This window comes from Polyodon spathula, chromosome 1 (genome assembly GCF_017654505.1).
Source record: "Polyodon spathula isolate WHYD16114869_AA chromosome 1, ASM1765450v1, whole genome shotgun sequence".
Classification (NCBI taxonomy): domain Eukaryota; kingdom Metazoa; phylum Chordata; class Actinopteri; order Acipenseriformes; family Polyodontidae; genus Polyodon; species Polyodon spathula.
Genome location: NC_054534.1, coordinates 14,951,972 through 14,979,937, shown reverse-complemented (window position 1 = coordinate 14,979,937; position 27,966 = coordinate 14,951,972). Strand labels below are relative to the sequence as shown.

Sequence of the window (27,966 nt, the reverse complement as noted above, 5' to 3'; positions counted from 1 at the left end):
CACCTAGTGTAGCAAATACTGCTTGGAGAGACAAACAGCGTCTTCCCAGGAAGGAAATGCAGAGACTTTCCTTCTGTTTTATGACCATAATGTGTACAGAGCATACATCGTGAATGTTGGTATTGTTTCCGCAAATAATTCACGACCCTCCAAAGGGATCAAGTGGGTTGTTTACAACTATTCTCATGACATATGAATTGCCATTCCCTAGAATTGTTAAATGACTGTACATTACACACACACACATCTGAAGAAATCACAAGTTTTATTATCTTACAGTATCTCAAGCTCTTATAAAATAGTTGTATCTTTAAGTGACAGAGCAAATTATGTATAAATAGCATTATATTAATCTTGCAGTAATAATAAAAATCTATTTTTGTAAAATCACATTCAAGATATAAGAAATCTATACATCTTGTAACATAACTAACAAACAAAACAAGCTTTTTAAACACTACCCAGTAAGCCCCTTGCAATTGTCATACATCACAGTTGTGCCATAATCAAGATGTACATTAAGTGAAAAAATCTAAAAATGTCTAGGAAAAATGTTGCACAATTTGGCCAGTTTTCAATCTGTTTTCTTTCTATATCCATTTCTGGAAACTGTTGTACCATTTCCCCTTTCTTCAGCAGATTCTGAAATATTGCCATTTGTATCGGTTGAGCCACTGGGGGTCTCTTTACGTGCCTTGATGCCCTTCTTGGGGGCACCAGAAGGTCCTTGGACTGCAGTCTGCCACTGGAAAAGCAGACTGTACAACACGGCCTCGAACGGTGCAAATACAGAGGTAGTGGAGCGAGCGATCATCATCCGTACCTGAAAAGAAAAAGAAAAACAGTTAGGAAACAGCCTTTCAAGTACAGTACAAATTATTGTGATTTGTTGTTAAATATCCATCCATAAATATATTAATACTAAAGGAAAGTAGTAAAGCATGTATCACAGAAGTTTTTAACAATAAATTGTTTAAAAAAAAAAAAAGGGGGGAAAGGCCATAAGTGATGGATAAAAATGAAATCTTTCTTCTCGTTTTGAATAATTTGTATTTTCTGTTTACAGAAACATGTCTAAATACATCTGGTACACCAGAGTGTTATTATTAAGATATCTGAGATGTCATACCAGATTTAAAAACACAAATAAAGTGTGCAACATGTTTTACCTTGTTTATAACGAGGAACATGGTGTACACAAACATTAGCTGATGTTTGGCCAATGGGAGGTATTGACTCTGTTGCAGGGTGAAGAGCACAGATCCTACCAGAGTCACCTTGACAGGACTGCAAAGTAAAGAGCAGGGTTTACCACATCTAAATCTAGATGTGTTCAGCAGTGTGATCATGACAGTATTTTTTTGTTGTTGTTTAGAGCTGGATTCTCTTTTTTTTTTTAAAACCTGTACGGTTGATAGCAGGTACTGTACATGGAAACAGGACCATTGCACTAGAATCAGTGGGTTTCAACCTTTTCATCTCAGGTACCAGGTTTTCCAGCAGGGACCACCAGGTGGACCAGTAGCTATGTGCAATCTTAAACGACTGTTGTAAAACCGAGATCTAACCCATTACAATCAGGTTTGCTGTGTCTGTAGTCACTTGTTTGTTATCTCATTCTGCTCAATGGTTAACCTATGCAATGAATGACTGCAATTAACTCAGCATATTTACATTTTAATATTTTACAAGTAATGTGTATGGAATTGGTGACAGCACCTTTACAATATTAAATACACCACTGCAAGCACTGTCATATATTTTAGATATTTTCATTAGCACAAGCTATATTTAGCAAACTAAATTCAGAGAATGTTTTTTTTTTTGTTATATATAACTGGAATCAAGTAACCTGCAGTATATTTCATTTTATTTCCATTAATGGTTTTTCGTTTTTTTCTTAGCAGTACACTTCCTAATTACAGTCCCATGTATTTCTGTGCATTCTGCTTTCACATTTCTTAAAATTATCAGTATGACAAATAAACACTGTTTTCCTTGCAACAGCTGACCCTTCTTTAGTACAAAACTACATTGCTACATTACTGTTTTTCATTATGGTAACATGCTTGCTTCTTTGGCTGAAGAGATACTATCAGCTAATCATCAACTGGGGAATCCGTTATGCAGAAATTTTTTTATTTTTCTTATTAAATTATATATATATATATATATATATATATATATATATATATATATATATATATATATATATATATATATATATACACACACACACACACACACACACACACACACACACACACTCTCTCTCTCGCAGATAAAAGTGTTTGGGCAGTTAAAATTTAAAAAACCACAAAGAAAGTGATTTCTAGAATTTCTAATTATTCTATTGAAAGATATAAATTAAAGTAGAGATTCAACTTTATATAAAACAAAAGATTACATAAACATGCATAAAATGAAAAATAACATGCAAAAACTAATTTCATACTTATATGGGCAATCAACATATTTCGTATATGAAACCCATTCGTGCTAATTATTGACAATTATCATGATTGAAAAACAACACCTGATGATAATTTAGGATTAGAAAAAGCAACAAAAATGGTTAAAACTAAAGAGTATAGCAACGATTTCAAAATGGCAGTGATACAAGATAGCAGAAAGACTCGGTTTTAACGAAAAGCACTATGTGGCTATTATTGACAAACACAGGAGAACAGGAACTACTGCAACTAGCTTCAGGTGTGGAAGACCAAGAAAGATTTCTGCAAAATCTGGAAGAAGAATCGTTAACAAGATGAATGTCCATGGGCGAAAACCAAGATTCAAACCTTTGTTAAAAACAATACACAAAAGAAAGCGATTAGAGTTTTCCACGGAACACTTGAAGCCTGATGATTTCTTTAACCAAAGAAAGCAACAATGTGTTTGGAGGAAGAATTTAAAGAAAAGTTCATCATGCCCAGTGTTAAAAATGGTGGAGGTTGTGTGATGGTGTGGGCTTGTTTTTCTTCTTCAGGCACTGGCGACCATTGTATTGTAGAAGGATCAGTGAATGCTGCAAAATATCAAGACATTTTTCACTCTCAATTGTTACTCAATGCTTGAAGGCTTATTGGGCGGAAGCTTGTATTCCAGCAGGATACTAACCGTAAGCAAGTTCTGAATAAAAGTAAGATTAGTTATGGAATGGCCATCTCAGTCCTCAGACTTGAATCCCATTGAGATGTTGTGGATTGACTTGAAGGCTGCTGTTGCAAAACGGAAACCAAAAATATCTCAGGAAAGATGCCAGGTACTGGTTTCAAAATACAAAAAGACTGCAAGCTGTAAAGGAAGCAAAGGGTGGGCACACAAAATACTAATGTAAGGGCGCCCAAATACATTTGTCAAAGTATGAAATTAGTTTTTGCATGTATTTTTCATTTTATCCATTATAAATTATTATATATATATTATATATTATATATATATTATATATATATATATATATATATATATATAATAATAATATTTCGCGATATAGATAAAATTAAATATATAAAGTTATTGTTAATAACTATATACTGTACCATCGGCATATCAGGGGTTTCTAATATCCCGTTTCCGTTATGTTAAAAGTGGAAATATTTTTTATATTTTGTTTATATTTTTTTCCTGGAAACTGTGAAAGGCTGTGTGAACATTGTGATTAATTAATGTTTAGTTAGTCCAATAAAAGTTATCACATCTCCTTCTCTTTTTCTATAATATAACAATTAGAAATGACAGAAATCACTTTCTTTGTGGTTTTTCTTTTTTTAACTGCCCAAATACTTTTGTCTGCGACTGCTAATATATATATATATATATATATATATATATATATATATATATATATATATATATATATATATATATATATCTAGTGTGTTTTATTCAATAATTCATATATACTTTTTTATTATGATTTCAAAGCGCTTCTAAAACAGGGCTATGTTACTTAACATCTCGCACAAAAACTGACATGACTTGACAAGTTCTTCTTTTGAATCCACCCATAACAAGACTCGGCAGCTATATGGGCAAACAATGCAATAATATGTGTGTAACGAAGACACACTTACTGAATGTCATTTAGTATTAATTGTTTCTAGTTTTCTTTATTTTTTCTTCACAAGTAATACAAAAACTAACCTGTTTCATTATAAAATGAATTATACACTGTATGTTTTAAAGAGGGGATGATCAGGTTTACAGGGATAAGGAGATATTTACTGAATAACGTTTTTGATATAGTCTAAGGTGTCACTGCACTTGTGTGACAGCTTTCTCATTAAAAACCATTTGCATACAGTATATCTGAAAAGCAGACAATATTTTGCATTGTGAGGATAGGGGTAAAAAAAGGGAAACAAACAATCCACCTCCCTTGCTAACGGCACACTCTATCCCCATTTTTTTCTGTAAGAAATTTAGGTGGATAACGTAGCGATATATTTTATATATATATTATGTTATATCTATATATATATACTAGTGTGTATATAGATATATTATAGATAATATTAGATATATATATATTTTAATTCAAATGAAAATCGTAAACATGGTAAATTCCTCAAATATAGTATGAATGATCGCCATATTTATATGAACTGGTACCTACAGTAAATATCAAATTCAATTGAAAACACCCCTCAAAACACCACCCAGTTCTACTGAAATCTATTAAAATACTCACTAAGACATCTTCAAAAGCTCATTGGTTTCAGGCTTCCAGACTCCTCTAACCAGTTGCTCAAAGTTAGACATCAGCCCACCCCCTGCACCTGTACAAAAAGAAAAGGAAACAGTCCCATTGTGTCAGTTAATCAGAACATAAAACCACAGGGCTGTAACAGTGAGGAAATGAAAGAATAATCAGCACGGTCTCACAGGAATAATCACATAGAACTCCACGGTCCAGGAATAATCAAAAGCAAAGCATCCCTGTGGCATTGACCAACAAGACACAAACATAATATCTGTAACTACACAGCCTTCCAATACTTCAATTCAAATAAAAACCTTCCTTCAAACCTGAAACTACTAAAACACAAGTGACTTACTACATCTAAGACAAAGTCTTGGAAAGTGTGTTTTAACGAGTCAATTGATGGCCTGAAACCTATTTTGGGTCGTTTCATAGGTTGGACAAAGTGCCCCAAATGCTTGCCTACTTAACTTGGGGATGTAAAGTTATATGGAAAATAAAGAAGTGGTTAATTCAGTCTAAATTCCTCAAATATGACCGCTATAAAATAATCCACACAAGTGTACAGAACCTCAAAGCCTTTTCTGCTGACACTGGGCCAGACCAATTCTCCAGGCTCCAGATACAAGTCTCAAAAAGTAAAGGCAGCTGAACTGAGGCCAAACTAATCGCACAGATTCAAAGGAACTCTTAGACTTTTTCCTCAAAGCTCTTTTCAAAGCATGTAGATGTGGAATGGAGATGTAAAAAGTATAGCTGGTCCTTTGCGAAGTGTGCAAGCAGAAATGGAACTAAGCTTGCAGTCTGTACGGTGTTCATGGGGATCAGCTCTGTCTTTGCTGTCTTTGCCAATAGCCATTGAGTAACAATATTTGCACACGTAAACCACAATGATCAAATCACTACATTACTCAAACAAAATATATTCAAACCCAATTAACTCAGTTAACTCGACTTGTGGATATCTTGACACCTTCACTTAATTCGACAGACAGTCTTGGTCCCAGATTTTCTCCATATAAAATAAATGCATCCTCATTACCAGTACTGAAGGGATAAAAACTATTAAAAAGACCAGTGGATAACTCGACACCTGAACTTCCAGAGCCTCCTACTATCAAACTGGATAAAGCCATTGCCGCACTGGACACTGTTCAGATGTTTTTGTTCACTGAGTTAATTCTGTATAATGTACATTTGTTAACTTTTGCTATTTAAGCCATCAAATTAGACAGTACAAGCCAATAACTAAAAGTATAGTCAACAGTTTGTGCATGGATTGTTTTAATAAAAATAATGCTGTAGTTATTTTATTAACTTTATTTCAATCGAACTGTATGAGTTGTACCAAGTTTGTGCAGTACTGTATACTGTAACTGATTCATTCACTGCAGTTCTTTCAACCGGTTTCATAAGGACATTTAACTAAAAATAAATGTGTAAATACTGTATAAAATAAACAAGTGAGTTCTGTTACTTATATGCATGTTAACGTCAGGGCTCATGAGCATCCGTGGTTAACGCGACACCTCGGATAAGTCAACACTAAATGGCATCCCTGTGGGATGTCAAGTTAACGGGTTGACTGTATGTATGTATGTATGTATGTATGTACAGTAAAAAGAGACCCGGGCAGCATTGGGTAATTTAGTATCAGGTAAATGATAGGTTTCATTTGGCTCAGAGCTTTTTCAAACTGTGAAATATGTTTAGAAAACAAAACTCACCGATCCTTGCACCCAGATAATATGTTTTTCAAAATTTATACACAAAGTAATGTAGCATTTTCTTCCATAAATAGATATTATGTATGTAGGTTTTTTTTTCGGGGGGGTTTGTAAAAATGATTGGTCATCAGCTTGGAAAATTGTGTTTTAACTTGGTGGGTAGCCCATGAAGATTGCATTGCAATAAAGGTTTAATACATCTCCAGTTATGCCTATAATTTAAGTCATGAAAATTAAAAATAGACAAGCGAGAGGGTCTGGGTGGTCTCTGCTAACCTAACACACACTGTTTATTTATTAATTTTTATAAAGTTCTACTGTTTTTCATGATATTTTGTTGTTTTTGCATTTATCCACTTTAACAACGTATGCAATTGTGACGGGGTACACTCCACCCCTCTGTTGACTGTATTATTATTATTTAAATGTATTTTATTTGTACTGTTTTAGGTCAGGGAAGGGTTAATTGCCTCCCCTGCCTAATCAATTCACTGGTAGAATGTGTCTGAGCACGACTTAATGATTGACAAGCAATCAAGCTCAGGCACAGCTGCATAAGAGAGGCAGGAACCTCTCATTCAGGGTTAGGGTTGTTCAGAGGACAAACTTCAAAAGTAAGAATCGAAAATAAAAACAATTGCTATTATTGCTGGATTTTGACCAGCACGGTGCTGTTCTGTGTGATTTACTGTCTATTTTGGCCACCGTGCTGTTTTGTTCCGTGTAGTGTTTTGTTTTTGTTTAAATATCTTATTTATAATAAAAGAAAAAACGAGTACATTTGTGACTCTCCGTGTAGTACCTTGGTGTGTGTGGTTACTTCCTGGTCTGTGACATCACCATTCAACAATCCTGTCCGCAGTCACATAGAGTCAAACATGTACTAAGTAAGGGCCACTTTTAGTGTCCACTTGGAAGAATCCCCATCTCTGGATTCCCCACGTTAAAGCGCCATGATAAAACGATGGTCCATTAACTATACTATTCACTGCCTCCTTCAGCCAACATCTTTCAGGGAATTAAACTCGGCTCAGTTTTGGTGCAACAACATTGTATGGATTTAGTTGCATGTTTAAATCACATTACAGAAGAGAGCCGCAACATTTGGTGGCGTATTATATCCTTTTGTATGAAGATTTGTATTGTGAACTAATGAAGTAACATGACTCACAGAAACATAATTAACTGTTTAACCTCTAGCTAAGCTGAGAGGGGAACTGGAGTTTGGTGTGGGCAGAATGAATTCTGAGTGCAAACAGAAAACAAACACTGTTTTCCACATTTTTACCTCTAGCCCAGCCAACAGCGATCATCACAAGCCAGCCCTCTTCAAAGCGTGCTCTGGCATGAGCTACTCCTCCAACCACTTTCCAGGTTCTAGTTACCTCCTTCATACTGGCCAGGACCAGCCGAAGAGGCAGAAATGCAGTGAACTTGTAGACTAGGTCCATTGGGAAGTAGAACACAAGGTACCTGGGAGAAAAGCAAAGAGGTGCGCATCAAAGAGAAAGTTCATTTATCACATGGACTTCACATTTAACCTCACAGGGATGCTTAAATAATACTGACTGTCATATAGATCTTACAATACTTAAAGTTTGATTAGATGAAGTTTTAAAATAAAGAATGAATAAGCTATCAGCTGTCATAATATTTATTGCCATCACATTTTAAATCCCATTTGCCACATAGCTCTTTCAACATAGGCTCCCACATAATCACTTTGGAAATACTGTACTGTAACTCAGCACACTGCTATTGACCACAAAAGTAGGATGTTCTGTATAGGGTGAAACATCCGTGCTTCTCAAAACTACCATACAATGCAGCATAATTTAACTTCTGGAAAACAAAAGTGAAAAACATCTTACTTAATTCCATCAGAGAAAATACCACCTCCCATTAGACTGTATTCAAAATACTAGGCAGTCTTTAGCTGTGAACACCATGGGATAAATAAGAACATAAGAAAGTTTACAAACGAGAGGAAGCCATTCGGCCCATCTTGCTCGTTTGGTTGTTAGTAGCTTATTGATCCCAGAATCTCATCAAGCAGCTTCTTGAAGGATCCCAGGGTGTCAGCTTCAACAACATTACTGGGGAGTTGATTCCAGACCCTCACAATTCTCTGTGTAAAAAAGTGCCTCCTATTTTCTGTTCTGAATGCCCCTTTGTCTAATCTCCATTTGTGACCCCTGGTCCTTGTTTCTTTTTTCAGGCTGAAAAAGTCCCTTGGGTCGACACTGTCAATACCTTTTAGAATTTTGAATGCTTGAATTAGGTCGCCACGTAGTCTTCTTTGTTCAAGACTGAACAGATTCAATTCTTTTAGCCTGTCTGCATATGACATGCCTTTTAAGCCCGGAATAATTCTGGTCGCTCTTCTTTGCACTCTTTCTAGAGCAGCAATATCTTTTTTATAGCGAGGTGACCAGAACTGCACACAATATTCAAGATGAAGTCTTACTAGTGCATTGTACAGTTTTAACATTACTTCCCTTGATTTAAATTCGACACTTTTCACAATGTATCCGAGCCTCTTGTTAGCCTTTTTTATAGCTTCCCCACATTGTCTAGATGAAGACATTTCTGAGTCAACAAAAACTCCTAGGTCTTTTTCATAGATTCCTTCTCCAATTTCAGTATCTCCCATATGATATTTATAATGTACATTTTTATTTCCTGCATGCAGTACCTTACACTTTTTTCTATTAAATGTCATTTGCCATGTGTCTGCCCAGTTCTGAATCTTGTCTAGATCATTTTGAATGACCTTTGCTGCTGCAACAGTGTTTGCCACTCCTCCTACTTTTGTGTCGTCTGCAAATTTAACAAGTTTGCTTACTACACCAGAATCTAAATCATTAATGTAGATTAGGAATAGCAGAGGACCTAATACTGATCCATGTGGTACACCACTGGTTACCACACTCCATTCTGAGGTTTTTCCTCTAATCAGTACTTTCTGTTTTCTACATGTTAACCACTCCCTAATCCATGTACATGTGTTTCCTTGAATCCCAACTGCGTTCAGTTTGAGAATTAATCTTTTGTGCGGGACTTTGTCAAAAGCTTTCTGGAAATCTAAATACACCATGTCATATGCTTTGCAATTATCCATTATCGATGTTGCATCCTCAAAAAAATCAAGCAAGTTAGTTAGACACGATCTCCCTTTCCTAAAACCATGTTGACTGTCTCCCAGGACCCTGTTACCATATAGGTAATTTTCCATTTTGGATCTTATTATAGTTTCCATAAGTTTGCATATAATAGAAGTCAGGCTTACTGGTCTGTAGTTACCTGGTTCAGTTTTGTTTCCCTTTTATGTGGATCGGTATTACGTTTGCAATTTTCCAGTCTGTCGGTACCACCCCTGTGTCAAGAGACTGCTGCATGATCTTGGTTAGCGGTTTGTAAATTACTTCTTTCATTTCTTTGAGTACTACTGGGAGGATCTCATCCGGCCCAGGGGATTCTTTATTTTAAGAGCTCCTAGGCCCTTTAACGCTTCTGCTTCAGTTATGCTAAAGTTATTTAAAACTGGATAGGAACTGGATGACATGTGGAGCATGTTGTCAGTATCTTCCTTTGTAAAAACTTGTGAAAAGTAATCATTTAATATATTTGCTATTTTTTTTCTTTATCTACGATTTTGCCATTTGTATCTCTTAAACATTTAATCTCCTCTTTGAATGTTCTCTTGCTGTTGTAATATTGGAAAAACATTTTGGAATTGGTTTTAGCTCCCTTAGCAATGTTCATTTCTATTTCTCTCTTGGCTTTTCTAACTTCCTTTTTGACTTGCGTTTGCAGTTCCATGTACTCTTTCTGCATTCTTTCTTTTTGGTCCTTTTTTAATGCTCTATAAAGTGCCTTTTTTCGCTGAATATTTTTTTAATTGATCTATTAAACCATTTTGGCAATTTAGTTTTACATTTAGATTTGTCTACTTTAGGGATGTAATTGTTTTGCGCCTCTAGTACTACATTTTTGAAGAACCACCATCCTCCTTCTGTGGGTGTTTTCTCTATTTTACTCCAGTCTACTTCTGTTAGTCTCTGTTTCATACCTGTTACATACACAAATAACACATTTACAGTACTTCCAGCAGATGGTGCCACAGCCTGAACAAATCACCACAAGCATAGTAGTACAAGGTATACAGTGTGCCTGCTCCTTTCAATGTCTGAAGACATTCCCAAAATGCACATCACAAAAGGACTATCAAAGTGAAGTTATTTATATTGTGGCAAATAAGGGCAGACTGAAGTGTTGGTAACAGTTGAATGGGCATGGAACTAACAGGATTTGCCCCTGTAACTCGGACAGCTCTTTAAAACTACTTAACCCCACAAGCCAATAAAAAAACAATATTTTCAGGACAGCTTTGTCACGTGGTTGAACAGCAGAAATGCAATTTGATATATAAAAGGTCACCATTTATCAGCTATTTGGTAAAGTAAAATCATAAGAACGTAAACCAAGGAGTTATGAAATCCAGCAAATCTCCCCAATTTCTAAGCACAACCCTCTTGATGAAAAATTGCGAATTATTATGGCACATGTTGAGTGCGAGTCAAAAGCACACAGACACCACCTGTGTCAGCACTTCTACTGTCTTCAAAACCATTTCACTGTTAACCAAGGACCGATGATGGCAATACATATAATTTCACAATAGACTCGCTCTAAAACAAATACTCATTGAGTCCATTATACAAGGCATGTGTCACAGGTATCCATTGTTCCTTATGCAGTATGCTACCGTCTCTTGGCCAGGATTGTGCCATGAATAATGGAACACAAGTACCACGCACGTTTCTGACAAGAATGCTCAATGTACAGTTGTATTATTATGTTCATCACAATCTAGCCATAGTAAAATAAAGCACTACACACTGTAAACAAGAAAAAGGATGGCTCTAAAAAAAAGCTAAAGATGTGTCTGGAGATCGCGTAAAGCAGTGTCCAGCAGGAGTTTTACACGGTGATGAAGTTACATCCTGCAACAATCGACTGTTGACAGGCATTTAGATTCAAGTATTCACAGAAAGAGAAAGGCGGAAATCCAGAGCAGCACCACGACTGCTTTACTTGCAAAGAAACAAAAAACGGTGACTTCCATGTTCTAAAAATCCACTGAAAACTGAAAGCTGTCTTTGCAGCTACACTTTACCTACAGGCTGTCAATTACAACACCGTTTCACAAGCTATTGTAAAGTGCTTGAATAACTGACATTCATTTCTGACGTTCAGTGCATTTCTCTCTCTACTTGCTGTTTCAAATTATAATAAATCTGAACACAATTTATAAAATAGTTCCAAGCATGAAATATGATACTTTACCTGTGACACTGCCTTAAATTTAAAAAATAAATAAATAAAAAATCCGCGCTTTTCACAGGGCCTTATCTATAAGGCAACCGGGGAGGTAACGTGATTAGTAGTGATGTACCACAACAATAGTAGACAATACTGTATTTTAAAATGAAGAAATGCTAAAGGAAACTACAGTAGTATAATTATTTGACAAAATGTTTTGACTAGAAGTGTTTTTCAATGACATTCAATTAAGAGAGTCTAGATTATGTATTAAAGTTGTGGCAGACCCATTGATCCAGACCCATGTGCAAAATCCCAAAATGATGGCCACAAAATAGTCTTGGTGTACGATGTGGACAAAGGGATGACCTCATGCTACCCGTTAAACCTTTACTAGGTCTATTAGAATAACAGTGGTATCTAGCGAATATAACCATGCCACACATACCGATTAGTCACATTACACAGCTTTGTGTGGCACAGGAAATTATACCAAAACACAGAACTTGTTTTATACCCACCTGCCTTTTCTTTATTTATAATTCTTTAAATATGATAGGGTTACATGCACTGTAGGTGTCCGAGAATTGAATTCATTAATTGTGTTGTCCTCATTCAAAAAGCCTCTCATGGACATACATACATACTTTTATAGTCCTTGCATACTGCATTTTGTAATAATTCAATAAACAACTGTATGCATTTTTTTTTTTTTTTCAAACAAGATAATGAAAAGCCTAGTATGTGTGTACATTGGTTTAGGAAATACACAAACGTGTATGTTTTACAAATGTTTTACATTTTTCCGTTATACCATAACCCTAAAGCACAGAAATATGTCTTAAGAATTCTTTAAAAATATATACTGAATTGGTAACTGACCTGAAACAGTTCATATTTAAACTGTACAATAGTCATAAACGGTTGTGGTACTGAGCCACCATCAGTCTATGTTGAGAAATATGTGTTTTCTCTTTTGCTTCCACTAGAGGACAGTGTTGTGTAGAGTACAGCAAGTTGCCAAGAGCCTCCCCTCCTCCCCCCAGTAATACAGCTGTGTATCAAGAATAATGCCAATATAGCGAAGCATTGGGTCTTTAAATCACCAGGAAACCAAACAGTCACTTTACCCCAATCTGCCAGCCATCTTAGATCAAAGTGAAAGGTGCGGTTAATTTTGCCCGAGGACTTACCATAACACAGAAAATATGAAGTTGCAAGCTGGTTTATGATACATTATCAGCTGATTTTCAAACTCATGCAATGCTTTATTAATCTCTATATGTAAAAGCTGAACCAGTCTCTCACTTCTTTGGTTAAAAATTTGTTCTAACTATACGTGTGTTTTAACCAACTGGTATAGTGCAGCTTGAAATAAAATGGTGACTTACCAGATTACTGAAGCCAATACTATATTACTGGTGTTTGAGAAGGGTAGGAGTGCTGGCTCCGCCAAAAACAGACCCGACAGCACTGCTCCACCAAAGCAGTAAATCATAGCACTGATCCAGCATGCAAAGGGGCTGCGTCGTGCCACGTCTACTGCTCCTGCAATCACAGAACGCAAAGCAGCCTTTTAATACGGAAAAGGAATCACATCTCAATTGCAAACTGTACCTTTTGAAAAGAACGATGTACTGCAGCTTGTTATAATAGGTCATCCTCTCGGGAACCAAGGTAGACAGCTGTGTACAGTCAATTACGTTATTACATACTCTGGTAAACCATGAATAAACACAGGCCTATCTTAAAACAAGGTAAATGTTTTCTGTACATTTTTTTTTCTGTACATGGACATTAGTCAAGTCAAAACTCTGTAGTAAAAAATATAAGGGCTTCTATACATTCTTTATCTCCCAAAATAATGAATCTTTATTGCATTACAATGTCTTCTTCTAATATTCTGTACGTTGAACGTATTTACTTAAATTATGGACAGCAGTGTTTTTATGCAATACAGAATAAGAAACAGAATCAACCACTCAGACTCTCAAAATCTAGTGCAACCGTGCATATGATACAGTGCTCTTCCACTGCCAAAAACAGTACCATGTTGAACGTAAAAGATGTGATGATTTTCTATTCAGTGAAACCAAGATATTTAGGGAACAGAAGTCAGAGTGAAGTACAATGGGGAATAGACCTTGCAGAATACTGCACAATGAGACAGCATGATCATATAAATCATTTGCATAAATGTGTAGAAGAAAGGTCTAAGATAGTCTATAGGCAATTCAACACCCCTTGTCTTTCTAATGGTTTCTAATGGCCTTTAATGGTTTCATTAGGACAGTGGAATTTGTGTGTGGTGACACCCAGGCACTCAAAACAGCTGAAAATGGTTACTAACACACTGCAGTGACACATAATACTGGGACTTCCTGTTCTACAAAATTCCAAGCTGTAACCTTCTCACCCAAAACATAATTGCTTTCTGTTGCAACAGTAAGGCATGTGAAGTAAAATTGAATATACGTGGTAGGAGCTGGCAATCACCTCCACAAGAATGTGTCAGCCTGCTTCTAACTAAAGATAAATTGAATTTAAATAAAAGAGGACAGGCAGAGTGACAGTGACACAAGTTCCCAAATAATCATGAATAATGATTAACAGCTATACCCGTGCATGATCTCCTGCTGCTGATGCAGTGCAACTTTATGGCACACCATTAATCAACTGAATCTTTTCTAGTTAAGTGGATATAAAGCAATATGCTGTATACAGTACTGTATGTTTGAGTCCCTAATAAATCCATCAGTTGATAATCATCCGCTCTTCAATATGTAAATGACTTAGTAAGCAAGAAGTCTCATAAGAGCAGTGGCCACCCCAAACACAAGTGTCTAGTTATGACCAACAGGGTGGTGTTCCAGGAATGTAGTGATATCCAAATGTTATCTATTTACTGCCAATGCAGGCGGACAGGTGGGATAGTCTTCTTTGTAGTGGGGAAACAAAACATGCACAATATAACAAAGTTACCCAAAAACACCCCCTCCCTCCAATGGCTATTAATAAATCTAGGAGAATGAGTATTGCTGTGTGTGGAAGAAGAAAAAAAAAAAACCTTATTAAAAAAAGTTAATTGTTCTTAATTTTACCTCCAAAATAAGGGTTCTGCAATGGCAACTGCTAAAATAGAGAATAATTATCCATCCCAGTTCACTGTACAAAAAACTTGCTTGGTACATAACACTAGTACCTAATAATGTACCATGCCATACAGCAGTGATACTCAATTAGATCCACCAGCGGGCCAATTTGGGAATTTTATAACAGGGCCGGGTCGTGCACAAAAGGTTGACAAAAAACAGAAACTACACGCATAATAACTTAAACTGCAAAGATATACCTTAGTTGCAAACTAATTACAGTATAAGTTTTTGATGAGATTTTCATCGAGGTGTCATCTGTAGCAATAACGTGCAATGTGGGAAAGTGCAACATTTTTCCTGTTAAGTCCATGCTGATCAAAGAAGCCTTTTACTTTTTCAAAAATGATCGCTCCTGTACTGTCTGTTTCTAATGGTATTAAGCACAAAAATTCTTCCTTGAAGATTTCACCATCATAAAAACTAACAAACAACAATAGCTGGGCAGGGTCAGTAAAATCGCACGATTCATCAACTGCAAGAGACATGTATTTGGTATTTATCAATTCGGAAAGCAGTGCTGACAGACAAACCTCACCATTAACCTCCAGTCCTCTTGCTGCTGTGGAGTCAGACAGTGGAACTTGCTTCACGCGGTTCAGAATGTCGTCTTTGTTTTTATCTCCGGCCAACAGCTTGTCCAGCAATGCCAACGTGCACTACTTCACTAGCTTCACGAGTCCAGAGAAGGCTTTTTCTTTTTAACTAGTGCCCACATTGACCGAAGAGAAGCAGCTGTTGCTTTTTTCCTGTACAGTCGCTGATGTTGGGAGAATAAAAATTGATGTGTGATAAAGACTTCAGACTTTGAATTTTGTCACCTCTTAAGACACTGCCAGAAGGATAGGCCGTGTTGAAATTACTATGCTTTGACTCAAAGTGCCGCCTCAGGTTGGCAACCTTGCAGACTGCTACAGTGGTTTGGCATATTAAACACAAAGGTTTTGCATTTAAATGAGATGGCATAATAAACAGAAAATCTGCCGTCCAGTCTGGATTAAATGCATCTTGTTCACTTTGCGACGTTTACTCCCGCTTGCACTCATTTTTGGCTCCATTTCCATCACACTAATAATGAAAAAAATGGGCGATATTCTAGCTGAACGCTCTGCAATTGCGAGAACGTAAGATCCAATAGGCAAGTGATAGAGCAAATTGATAGGCAGCACATTATACTGCTTGTAAATTGTATATGCTTACTCTTACTGCTAGATGCTCCCAGAATAATTTTTTTATTATAGCATTTTTTTATTTTTTGTTAATTTTTAAGGTGAGCTGACGGGCAGTATTTGGCCCGCGGGCAGCCTATTGTGTACCACACTTGTTAATAAAAGTACTGTTTTTGAACTGCAGTCTGTCTCTGGGCCTCTATCCACTCACAATGCTGCATTTACTATGGTTTATAAGACAATTTTTAAATGTGTTGCTCAGCTGTGACCAAACATTATTTCAATTAAAATGTTGGTAACCATGTTTTTGTTGCATGTTGACTATGATAAGGGGGTTTTGCTAAATGAGAAACCTTTCAGTGGCATAAAACTAAGGTCATTTTTGTTTTGTTTTGTCTTTTTCAAAAGCATAAAGGTCGATTTCACCCGTTCTCTGCTTGAATTGAAAAATAAGACCAAAAAAAAAAAAAAAAAAAACCTGGTAAATTCTTTCTAAAGTAAACGTTGATATTATAGTCGATTTGGCAAAAAAAAAAAAAAAAAAAAAAAATCTAATTGTAGCAAGCCTAACTATAACCCTACACTACTTTTTGTACAAAAAAAGTTACAAACAGCTCCACCAACAGTGTCATTTAAAATCTTAGCGTAAAAAGGGTTAACAAAGTATGGTTTGTGTTGAAAACAGAATAACAAACTCAGAAAGACATCTAAACTTAGGTCAGTGGAGTTTTCTCCTTAACTGATAAACAGCTCTCTTTTTGAAATACTGCTTATTTTCAGTAAGAACTAAAGGTGAAAGTAGGCCAGCATTTTACATCCCGGTAAGCCCAATTAGAATAATTCAAATCATGTATATAGAATAAGATGGGCTGCAGTGAATTATAAAGTGACGTAATAAACCACGAGAGGGAAGCTTGAGGGGTTCACTAAAACCCTGAGATGCAACTATAGCAAAGTAATTCACTGCAGCCCTGGTTGTTGTTGTTGTTGTTGTTTTTTTTGTTTTGTTTTTAATGATTTCTAGATTATACAACTTTTGTTTAAATTGCTAGGTTTTTAATTTTAAAATGTAGTAAAGCATCATAAATGAATTGTTGGGGGGGGGGGGGGGGGGGGGGGGGGGGGGATATTTGTTAAATACAATGATATCCAAAAAGGCTTTGTATGTATTTTCCTGAAGGCGGCAGTTCATTCTCCTTTCCTGTAGGTGGTGCTGTTGAAACTAAATAGCGCTCTACACTCCCAAGGACACCTCTCACAGTTCCTGACTCGTATTCAGTCCTGTCTTTTGGTTGGCTAAATGAACACTAAACTCCCCAATGCCAATGTCATGCAAACCTCTAGTCTCTCCTAGCTGTTGTAGATATGCTTTTACAAGGTTTATATCAAAGTTTTCTTAGTTGTTTTTTTTGTTTTGTTTTCTTGGTCTCTGATGAATGATTCTCTGGCTTCTAATGTGGGAATTTCAATGCTTGGAATTCTTTTAATAGAAACGACAGCAGTTTAAAAGACAGATGACAAAGATGACAAAAGCAGGTTCTTCAAAAAGTCTCCATTACATGTTGCTGCTGCTTGGGGATTTATTATAATTATTTTTAATTTACTGTTAATTCTGTATAATGTTTTCTTATTATGGTCCTGTTTAACATTATGTTTAACACTCTACTGCATGAGTTGGGTAGCCCAAAATTCTGATTGTGGTTCTCAGCAAGACACCTCAAGTCTTAGAAATCATGAAAGGCTTTCTTAGTGTCCACCATTGTCTTAGTCCACTGAACACTATCATAGTGCACAGGGCATTTTGCTGAGGGTGTTGTCATCTGGCTACATAAGAAGAACACTGGGGACTACTGCGTATTCTGTATTTGAATAACTAATGATTAGTTTGCAAACTCATGCAAGTCTTCATGGAAACATGGGTTACAAGTAAAAGGACAGAGCCATCTGCAAACACAGCACACAGGTTTTACTTTGTTATTTATTTATCAAGTTAGTGTACAGTATTTTCACTGGGGAACGTTGCTTTTTATTCACACTTTCACAAAAGACAAACACTACTGTTCTCATGCACAAGCATTGTTTTTATTAGCACTGGGATTCAGGCACTGGCGAGTAAGAAACATTTTAGTAACATACCTGTGTACTGTACTTGATGGAATTAACCTGTAATATCATCAAAAGCAGGATATTAATGGTTATAATTATTTAGTAATAGCATTACTGTTTATTATTACACTTCAGTGGGAGATTGGTTTTATCTAGATTTATAGTAATCAAAGCTGTGTAAACTTTACACATACCTTTAAAAAAAAAAATAATTAAAACAAATCTGGATGTAAAACCGTGATCATAATTTTCAACATTTAAAGTAGTTTTTTCTTTCTGTTCAGTACAATTCAACAGTATTTTTTCTGTCTGCAACAGATTTGAGTTTGTTTAATAGAAAGTGTTAAAAGCTTTAAGAGTCCTGTAGGGTGAGCTTTGTACTGTAGTCTCTCTCTAGCACTTCTCACTTTACATGGTACAGCTGCACACTGTTACATACACTTGGAATGACTCTTCAATGACCTTTTGAAATGTTCAGATTCTTTAACATCAACAGTGGTAACAATAAGGGCAGATACACTTAATGAATACAGTGAATGAATACTGTCTAGCACTGAAACAGTGAATTAATAGGGTCTACTTAACACCACATGTCCTCAGGAATCTGAACTTTGACAAACAGGTATGTAATGCAGAGATGCAATTTACAACAGACTTACAGAAATACTTGGACTCACATACATTGCATGTCAAATGCTGATCTCTACCTACAGAAGGTATCCACAGAATGTAGGATGACATAAATCTATGGTTTCAGGTATAAACTGTGTAAATTGCATTAGAAAAATGAGCATTACAAGAAGATTCACGTAGTATGGATTTGAGCCTTCTCCCTCTAGTCCAATGTCTCCAGGCCTGCATTTAAAGAACATTATCACTTACTGTATTGATACAGCCAAGCAATTCTAACCAGGGCAATCACAACATTGAATCATTTGTTCACAATAATGACTCATTATTTAATTACACTCTGCTTGCCATATTTAGTTACACTCTGCTTCATCTGAATGGAGTTCTGCTGTTTCTGCAGATTATCCTTTGTAAACTCCAATTTTATAGCTGCGATTAAAACCAATCCCATTTTAATTACAAATGCTGAACTCCTTCAGGGCATCTTAAATAACCTGTTCTTTATTTTACTAACTTCACAGGAGGCCCAAAGCTACCAGTCAGTCTCATAACAGATCTGCTTAAATGCAGTAAGAAACCTCAACACGCCACAGCTAAACCCTATACTGGAAATGTGTGATGACTTTTGTTAAATTAGACACACAGTATAGACCTAGTGTGTTGGTGTAAGGTAAGTTGTCAAAAATAAGAAAACCTGTGCTGTTTGTTGTTACTGTAAACTAATAACGTGACATACTGTATTCAAGACAACAATCGGTTACATTACAAGATAACATTAATTCAAAACACATTACAGTTACCTGCAATGAACAACCTTGTACGCTATAATTCTAGGGAATAGAAGGGAATCGTTTAAATAACATAGGACAAGGAATTTCCTACAGTATCACCTATGGTAAAGGTTTTTCTTTCAACAAGGAACTATTTGATTTAAAAAAAAATTGGTTTTCCAGTTAACATTACTTTACAATACAATAAGACAAACAGACCCTCTGGTACTTTAAACAGCGTCTAGCTAGCGTGAATGATTTTGTCTATACATATTAACAATTGGAAGCACTACAGACCGAACTCTGGCCACGACAGACTTAAACCCTAACTTTGACACTGCATCATTCCATAATCCACCACACTGTGCTGTGTGCAAGTTTAGCAAAGAGTGTGCCAATGTAATGGTGATCAACATTGTAAAATGTTGCCTTCTAAGCCAGTCTTAAAACACATGCAATTAAAATGTTTCCAGTTTTAAGTATCTGCAGATGACATTATGTGTGCATGTATTCGTTCCCCAAGATTAACATTATTAATATAATTAATAACAGCGTTGACTGACACCAGTAAGCCTGACTTCTATTATATGCAAACTTATGGAAACTATAATAAGATCCAAAATGGAAAATTACCTATATGGTAACAGGGTCCTGGGAGACAGTCAACATGGTTTTAGGAAAGGGAAATCGTGTCTAACTAACTTGCTTGATTTTTTTGAGGATGCAACATCGATAATGGATAATTGCAAAGCATATGACATGGTTTATTTAGATTTCCAGAAAGCTTTTGACAAAGTCCCGCACAAAAGATTAATTCTCAAACTGAACGCAGTAGGGATTCAAGGAACCACATGCACATGGATTAGGGAGTGGTTAACATGTAGAAAACAGAAAGTACTGATTAGAGGAAAAACCTCAGAATGGAGTGTGGTAACCAGTGGTGTACCACATGGATCAGTATTAGGTCCTCTGCTATTCCTAATCTACATTAATGATTTAGATTCTGGTATAGTAAGCAAACTTGTTAAATTAGCAGACGACACAAAAGTAGGAGGAGTGACAAACACTGTTGCAGTAGCAAAGGTCATTCAAAATGATCTAGACAAGATTCAGAACTGGGCAGACGCATGGCAAATGACATTTAATAGAGAAAAGTATAAGGTACTGCACGCAGGAAATAAAAATGTACATTATAAATATCATATGGGAGATACTGAAATTGGAGAAGGAATCTATGAAAAAGACCTAGGAGTTTTTGTTGACTCAGAAATGTCTTCATCTAGACAATGTGGGGAAGCTATAAAAAAGGCTAACAAGATGCTCGGATACATTGTGAAAAGTGTCGAATTTAAATCAAGGGAAGTAATGTTAAAACTGTACAATGCACTAGTAAGACCTCATCTTGAATATTGTGTGCAGTTCTGGCCACCTCGCTATAAAAAAGATATTGCTGCTCTAGAAAGAGTGCAAAGAAGAGCGACCAGAATTATTCCGGGCTTAAAAGGCATGTCATATGCAGACAAGCTAAAAGAATTGAATCTGTTCAGTCTTGAACAAAGAAGACTACATGGCGACCTAATTCAAGCATTCAAAATTCTAAAAGGTATTGACAATGTCGACCCAAGGGACTTTGACCTGAAAAAAGAAATAAGGACCAGGGGTCACAAATGGAGATTAGACAAAGGGGCATTCAGAACACTAGGAAGCATTTTTTTACACAGAGAATCGTGAGGGTCTGGAATCAACTTCCCAGTAATGTTGTTGAAGCTGACACCCTGGGATCCTTCAAGAAGCTGCTTGATGAGATTCTGGGATCAATAAGCTACTAACAACCAAATGAGCAAGATGGGCCGAATGGCCTCCTCTCGTTTGTAAACTTTCTTATGTTCTTATATCTCTGCGTCCATATTGCTCTTACTAACTGAGCTCACCAACAACAAGGCCTTTGAGGACCTCCCACTTCTTATTTACTGTGAGTGCTAGCCTATTATAATTTTACTGAATGTAAAATAACTAGTTTTATTATTTGTAAGATGTTTGTTTTTTTTCTTGTGCTTCAGTTTGATTTGCTTTGTTTTTGCGACAGAGAAACACAGAGGGGTAGATGTATTAAAGTGTTGTGCCTGTCGCAATAGTCGCAAACGAGTCAGAAGTCTAGGGTGAAATGTACTAAACAAGCGTAATGCCATTAGCGACTTTTTAGGGAATGCTTTGCGGCAACAGTTTTTCTTTGTGGTTTAACCTTAGATGAATATGTAATTATGGGCGTTCCTGCAAATCAGGATTAACAAATATTGTAGATGTACTAAGCTGCATGTAAATGTGACACTTACAATTGCATTAATTTGTTATGAACGTTTGAAAGCATGGCTGCTGTGATGGCAAAAAGGAGACATCGTCTTCAGCAAGAACGAGTGATTGTAGGATGAGAAGAGAAAGGGTATTTCATACCCGCCTTACCCTCTTCGATTTAAATGAAGACCAAATTAAGCACAGGGATAGGCTCGGCAGCCACATAACTCTTGAGCTGCTGTCTGATTTAAAAGATGACCTGGAGCCAGTCACCTACAGAAGCCATGCTATTCCTGCAGTGGTCAAACTATTGTCTACCCTGCATTATCTTACCTCTGGGTCCTTTCAGGGGACTGTGGCAGCTGTTGCTGGCATTTCTTTATCTGCTTTTTCTCGTGCCTTGCCAGTTGTGCTCAATAAATTTTTGAGGCGAATGCCCAAATACTTATTTTCCCTAAATGCAGCATGTACTTACAAGCCTTGAAAACAAATTTATATGACATTTCTGGTTTCCCCAACAGCAATAGACTGTCATTAACCACTCCAGCGCATTCTGAGCATCTTATAGGAATAGGATACACATCTATTTTATTAATATGCAGTGGTTTGTAATTGTGCACAATTTAGCACTGCACCACTGACTAACTTAAACAAAAACTGACAGTATACATTTGGCTTATAGGCTACTCATGATAATACAATGCAGCAGCATGGTTTATTTTGTGTTACGGTAGCCTACAGCAGGCTAAAGTAAAAAGAAAAAGTGCTAGATATTCATCTGATTTTACTACTGTACTGTATACTATATAAACCTACTGTACAGATTTATATTCTTTACATAATGTAATCTGTAGCCTACCCAAAACACATTAGTGTTATTTCAGCATAATGACTTATTTAAAATACATTGAGCACTATAGACATATGGATGCAGTTTTATTGTACTTTTTTTTTTAAACCCGACACCTCCTTATATCAGACAAACATGGCCGGTTTAGCAAGGAGCTACTGTGTGATTATGAAAAGCTTTTTGATAGCAACACTATTATTTTTATTTTGGGGTTGAAGGTGGGGGCCCCACGAAAATGCAAATATCGGTATGTTTGCGCTGCGACTGGCCAATCTTAGTACATCTAACGTAGAGTCTTAATACAGAACCACTGAAGAATAATTAGGCCTACATACAATTTTGTGGTTTTAGTAAGGAAGGAACAAGACGGCAAGGAAGGCAGACTATTGAAGAAAAGAGAAAGTAGTTATGCTAAAGAAAAAACTCATTTTAACCTAGTGAAGAACTCTGAAACCAACATGTGTAATAGCTATATTTGTACAGCTATGGGTTTGTTTGTGGATATTGGGATAGGAGTCAGTGTGTTCATGTTGCTCCGGACCTTGTCCTTGCTGTAATCAAGAATTTTAGACCTTCACATAAAATACATGACAACCCCTATACTACAGTGTTTAATGTAAAAATGATTAGTCACATGTGTGCGGGTGGAAAAATCAGGAAAGCAATAACAGATTTTTTTTTTTTTTTTTTAAGTTGGCTGAAGAAACCAATTTAACTTCCACATGTGTTATTTTCCACTCCAGTGGGAGAAGTTCGTCCATATTGTATGCAAAACAACCAGCCTCCACTGTCCAGAAAACCATTTTTCTATTTTTTCCCCTGACACATCTGGTGCTGAACTTTGAAATGTGAGTTTACCAAGCCTGGTGTGCGGCGATAATCTTAATACATCTGAAGACTGAATTTAAAAAAAGCTGAAGTACAACTACAGTATATGCACCATACAGTAGAGGCTGCTTCACCATACTTCTCCTTAAGCTCATTGTCCATACTGGTGCACCAGAGTTTACAAAAAAAAAAAAAAGGCATGTCTTCCTTTTAATATCCTGTTCATACCCAGTTATTAGGGCATTTCTGTTAGTTTTTAAACATTAAAATTGTTGAAAATGTATGCACTAGAGAAAATCTGTAAATTGGTCCTAGATACATTCTAAAGCACAGGAATGTTTGCTTCAGTGCGGGTCTACCACTTATCCAATTTTCATTAAAATATTGATTACCATTCCTAAACAAACAAAAATTTTGATTATAAACTTCTCCTGTTAAAGTTAGTGATGACCCTTTGTCCTACATCGTTCAAGTCAAGATGTACTGTATTCAGGATTAGTTAATTTCAAACATAATTTTTCCTCCTATCTTCCATGAACACTGAGATCTTTGAGTAATTGATCTGAGCCTTCGGTAGTTCAGTTACTGTATACTGCAGAATCAACTCTCTATCTCAGTTATAGATAGACAATATGTCAAAACACAAAGAATACATTACACGTTACAACCATGGTGCAGAAATAACCTTAGACATTTAAATGACCATGACCAGAAGCCAAACTTAAAACCTGATATCAGAAAAGTGTGACAGATAACAATGTGGAAAGGGGCTGAAAACTGATGACAAGGGAACCAAACAAGGAAAGCAATTCTCTGAGGTCTAAAATAACCTGCTTTCAGTGGGCAGCACAACAATAAGACTAAACTGGAAAGGTCAAGCCTTCCCAATGAAGGTACACCTGTCACTGAGAAAAAAAACAGTCAACAGACGAGCAATGCCTCCTGGTTGACTGTGGATACAAATAAACTCAGTGGAGGGGACGAGAATAATTGTTGCAGTCCATTGCTTGCCTATAATTCTCCAAAACAGACAAGTTACTTTCTATGCTGCACAATACATATATACATTTGTTCTTCTAAACTAACCTACTTCATGGTATTGCCTGTTGACAAGTGTCAATACTGTACACTGAACTGTGGATGCTAGAGCAAATGCATCCAAGTGCATACAGTACATTCTGTACTGCTCTTATCACAATCCTCCCGAGACAAGAACGTGGGGCTACAATACAATACAGGAGCTCCAACAACTTAAAACAACTGTGTTCTCTACAGGTTTACCCTAATACTTGCTTTATGCCATTATCATCAATAGCTCTCAAGTGTAGATACACACACATTACTTTCAACAGAATGATACATTTGATTTTGGCTGTCATACAGCTCATTTTAATAAATTTACGTATTTATACAAATAGTTAATTTAAATATCTCCAAGACCTTTCCTCATTGGTTTGCATGGTGTTGAAAGGGAAATGCGGCTTTGCACGAAATCTGAGTCAACCTCAGAAAAGAGAGAGACCTGGTAGAAAGTCCTTGAATGTCTACAGATAGTGCACACCCAACAATGTAAATGAGATTGGTTCCAGTTGCACTAAGTTAATGCCAATACCAGTCTAGAAGGTTGTTCTTTTGATCACTGACTCACTCCCCCACAAATTAAATCAACAAATAAAAAAGCCAATAGTAGAAATTCCCTATTTGCAGCACAGTCACCTGTGGCAGCACTGACTACAATAATAGGATCCAGTGCAGGATCTGGACTCGCGTCCTCATTGTTTGTGTTCTGTAACAAGATTAGCTCCAGACCAGCAGATAAACAGATGAGATTTATAGTTATAAATTCCAGTTTACATATCAAATTATATATCTACAGCTCTAATTTGGCGTTCCATTATTTTAAAGATATTAAAGTGCTGACTGTATTTTTTTAAATCACATTCAACACACAAAATTGCAAACAAAATGTACTTTATACAAGCAGAATCGTTATTTTTGCTAATAGATCAATCATGAACACAAGAACAATTTCAGTAGATTTCTTCATACTGTGTCTTCTGCAGAATTTGAATCTGACAATACATTACACTGAATCTCACCATCCTACCTCTGGAAGTTATAGCCTAACAGAAGCAAAATAAGTTACAACTATCCATATAGGCTACACCTACAACCTGTAAATATGTGTTGTCTCAATCGATGTCAAATGATTTTGTGAACAGTAAATAGTCTGCACACCACAGAATAATATATGGACCACAAATCTTCCTTACCTTACCTGACAGTTATCTTAAAAAAAATAATAATAATAATAATTTGGGGCTCTAAAAACATGCAGAACATTTTGGGAAAGCTTCGAGTAAATCTGAGGTGGTGAAGTAGGGAAGACCTCTTGAATTTGGCTGATTTAACTCGTGTAATGACTCCGTCCTTCGCATCTTCCTTAACAGTCTGTGAATCAACACATCTAGACCTTCACTAACTCAGCTGTGCGGTTTTTTGTTTTGTTTTGTTTTGTTTTTTGGGGTTTTTTTAGGTTTGTTTTTTGCTACTGTACAACAAACTGTAACTGATGTACTACATCAAAGCGTACTTTAACAACATTTTTTTTAAAAAAGAAGAAAACTCTACCGGTGTTCATACAAAGTTTGCGCAATATGTTCCAGGGTCATACAACTGTACAGGTACAGGAATTAGGTTTAACTTTACTTGTACTTTTAAACCGGGCAGTATTACAAACCTGTAATATTAGCATGATTCAATAACCAAAACAGGAGTCTTGATAAGCTTATCTTATTATTATTCTTATTTCCAGCTTTCATAATATGTTATGACTCTAATTTCCACTTTCATATTTGGTTATTTTGTGAACTACAACAAACATATGAAGTACAGCAGACAACCGACAAAAGAATGTCGAGTTTTGTAGTCATGCAGGCTTCAAAAAAAAAAAAGTTTCATAATACAATACAGGTCAAATTTTGAAACATCTAACTTTTTCTATCCTTACCTGGTTGTTCTTTCAGTGCCATAACAGAGACGATGTAATGTGCTGCATCGAACAGGGGATACATTGAGATCTTGGAGAACTGCAGGGAGACCTCATCAAAACTAATTTCCAAGAGCTGCTCCATCCTCACTGGTTCTTCTTTCCCTCTTAATATGATATTAAATTTCAAGGCAGCACTTCACACCAGCTGTGGCGCAAGCCTGGTTATCCTGGACCTGCCCGGGATTCAGCTGAGTGGAGTGACAAACTTGCGACAGCTGCGCTGACCAATCGCCAACATCTCTCTTTCCACTTTCAACAATGAGCACGTTTGCTTCCGCCCGCGTATGTTCACTTGGAGCTTCCGTAAACACTAACCACATGACCCAGTTGCTCTGTGCAAAAGACGGCGTGAATCAGTGTAGCCCAGTTTGACGCTTGAGACGTGCATTTGTCCACACTCATTATGCATATATATATATATATATATATATATATATATATATATATATATATATATATATATATATATATATATATATATATATATATAATCTCAGTCAGTGTGTGTGTGTGTTACAGGGCTTGCACTATGTGTTCTGTAGCTACCCTTCTGGTTGTCTGCCATATAGTTTGTAATTTAAGCAGCCAAAGTGTCTCTATACTAGTAAGAAAGCACTCTCTATTGCACAGCAGTGCATTGCCAACAAGATAAATGGAAACTTAATCCAGAGCTGCTGATCACTGTGCGACGCTGGCTCTTACCTCTTTAAAGACACGGATGTAGACGACATGTTACACATGTATGCAGCAGGCAACTGAAGAACAGCTTCTGAACACAGGTGAAAGCACCTATAATTTATTAAAAATAAATAAACAGAATGATTGAAACTTAATAAAACGGTGAGACAATGAAGCTACTTGCACTCACTAACCCCAACCTCAACCCACTACACACTACTTTCTTACATACCTGCCAGTTTCGCTCCAGCGCAAAATGAGCTTTGTTTTTTTTGTTTTTACTCTACCCTCCTATATGTTCAGAAATTAGGTATGATACTGACCCAATATAGTATATGTGAAGAACATTTTTGTTAAGAATGAATAATATGTACTCTCAGGTTCCTTATTATTATTATTATTATTATTATTATTATTATTATTATTATTATTATTATTATTTTATTATTATTATTATTATTATTATTATTGTTGTTGTTGTTGTTGTTGTTGTTGTTTATTTAATTATTTATCCGGATTTAGCATCTCAGGTTGCCCATGTTTTTCTGCCCTACTTAGCAGGCTTGTAAGGCATATACTGCCTAAAAGGACAAGATGTTCATGCACTAACATTTCATCCTGGGTTATAAAACAAAGGCAACATTTCTACCCATTTATTCCACACTTCCAAGAGCTAATTCCA

At 36.2% G+C, this 27,966-nt stretch overlaps 1 protein-coding gene across 1 annotated transcript; it reads right to left on the bottom strand.

The window, feature by feature from the left end:
* Positions 1-321: 321 nt before the first annotated feature.
* Positions 322-26,880, bottom strand: LOC121314578 (trimeric intracellular cation channel type B-like). Its single transcript, XM_041248000.1, has 6 exons — positions 26,565-26,880; positions 13,149-13,305; positions 7,721-7,905; positions 4,694-4,781; positions 1,170-1,287; positions 322-823 (listed from the first exon to the last, which is right to left on the bottom strand). Exons 1-6 carry the CDS (start codon positions 26,686-26,688, stop codon positions 575-577), a joined length of 921 nt encoding a protein of 306 aa, XP_041103934.1. The 5' UTR covers positions 26,689-26,880; the 3' UTR covers positions 322-574.
* Positions 26,881-27,966: the final 1,086 nt, after the last annotated feature.

What these genes read in the sequence shown, in the direction of transcription:
- LOC121314578 (XM_041248000.1), bottom strand. Translation starts at nt 26,688, where the DNA reads ATGGAGCAGCTCTTGGAAATTAGTTTTGATGAGGTCTCCCTGCAGTTC. An exon ending in GTATTGGCTTCAGTAATCTG is followed by an intron (nt 7,906 to 13,148) that starts GTAAGTCACCAT and finishes CTTTTCTCCCAG; the next exon opens with GTACCTTGTGTTCTACTTCC. An exon ending in GAGCTTTTGAAGATGTCTTA is followed by an intron (nt 1,288 to 4,693) that starts GTGAGTATTTTA and finishes TTTACTTTGCAG; the next exon opens with TCCTGTCAAGGTGACTCTGG.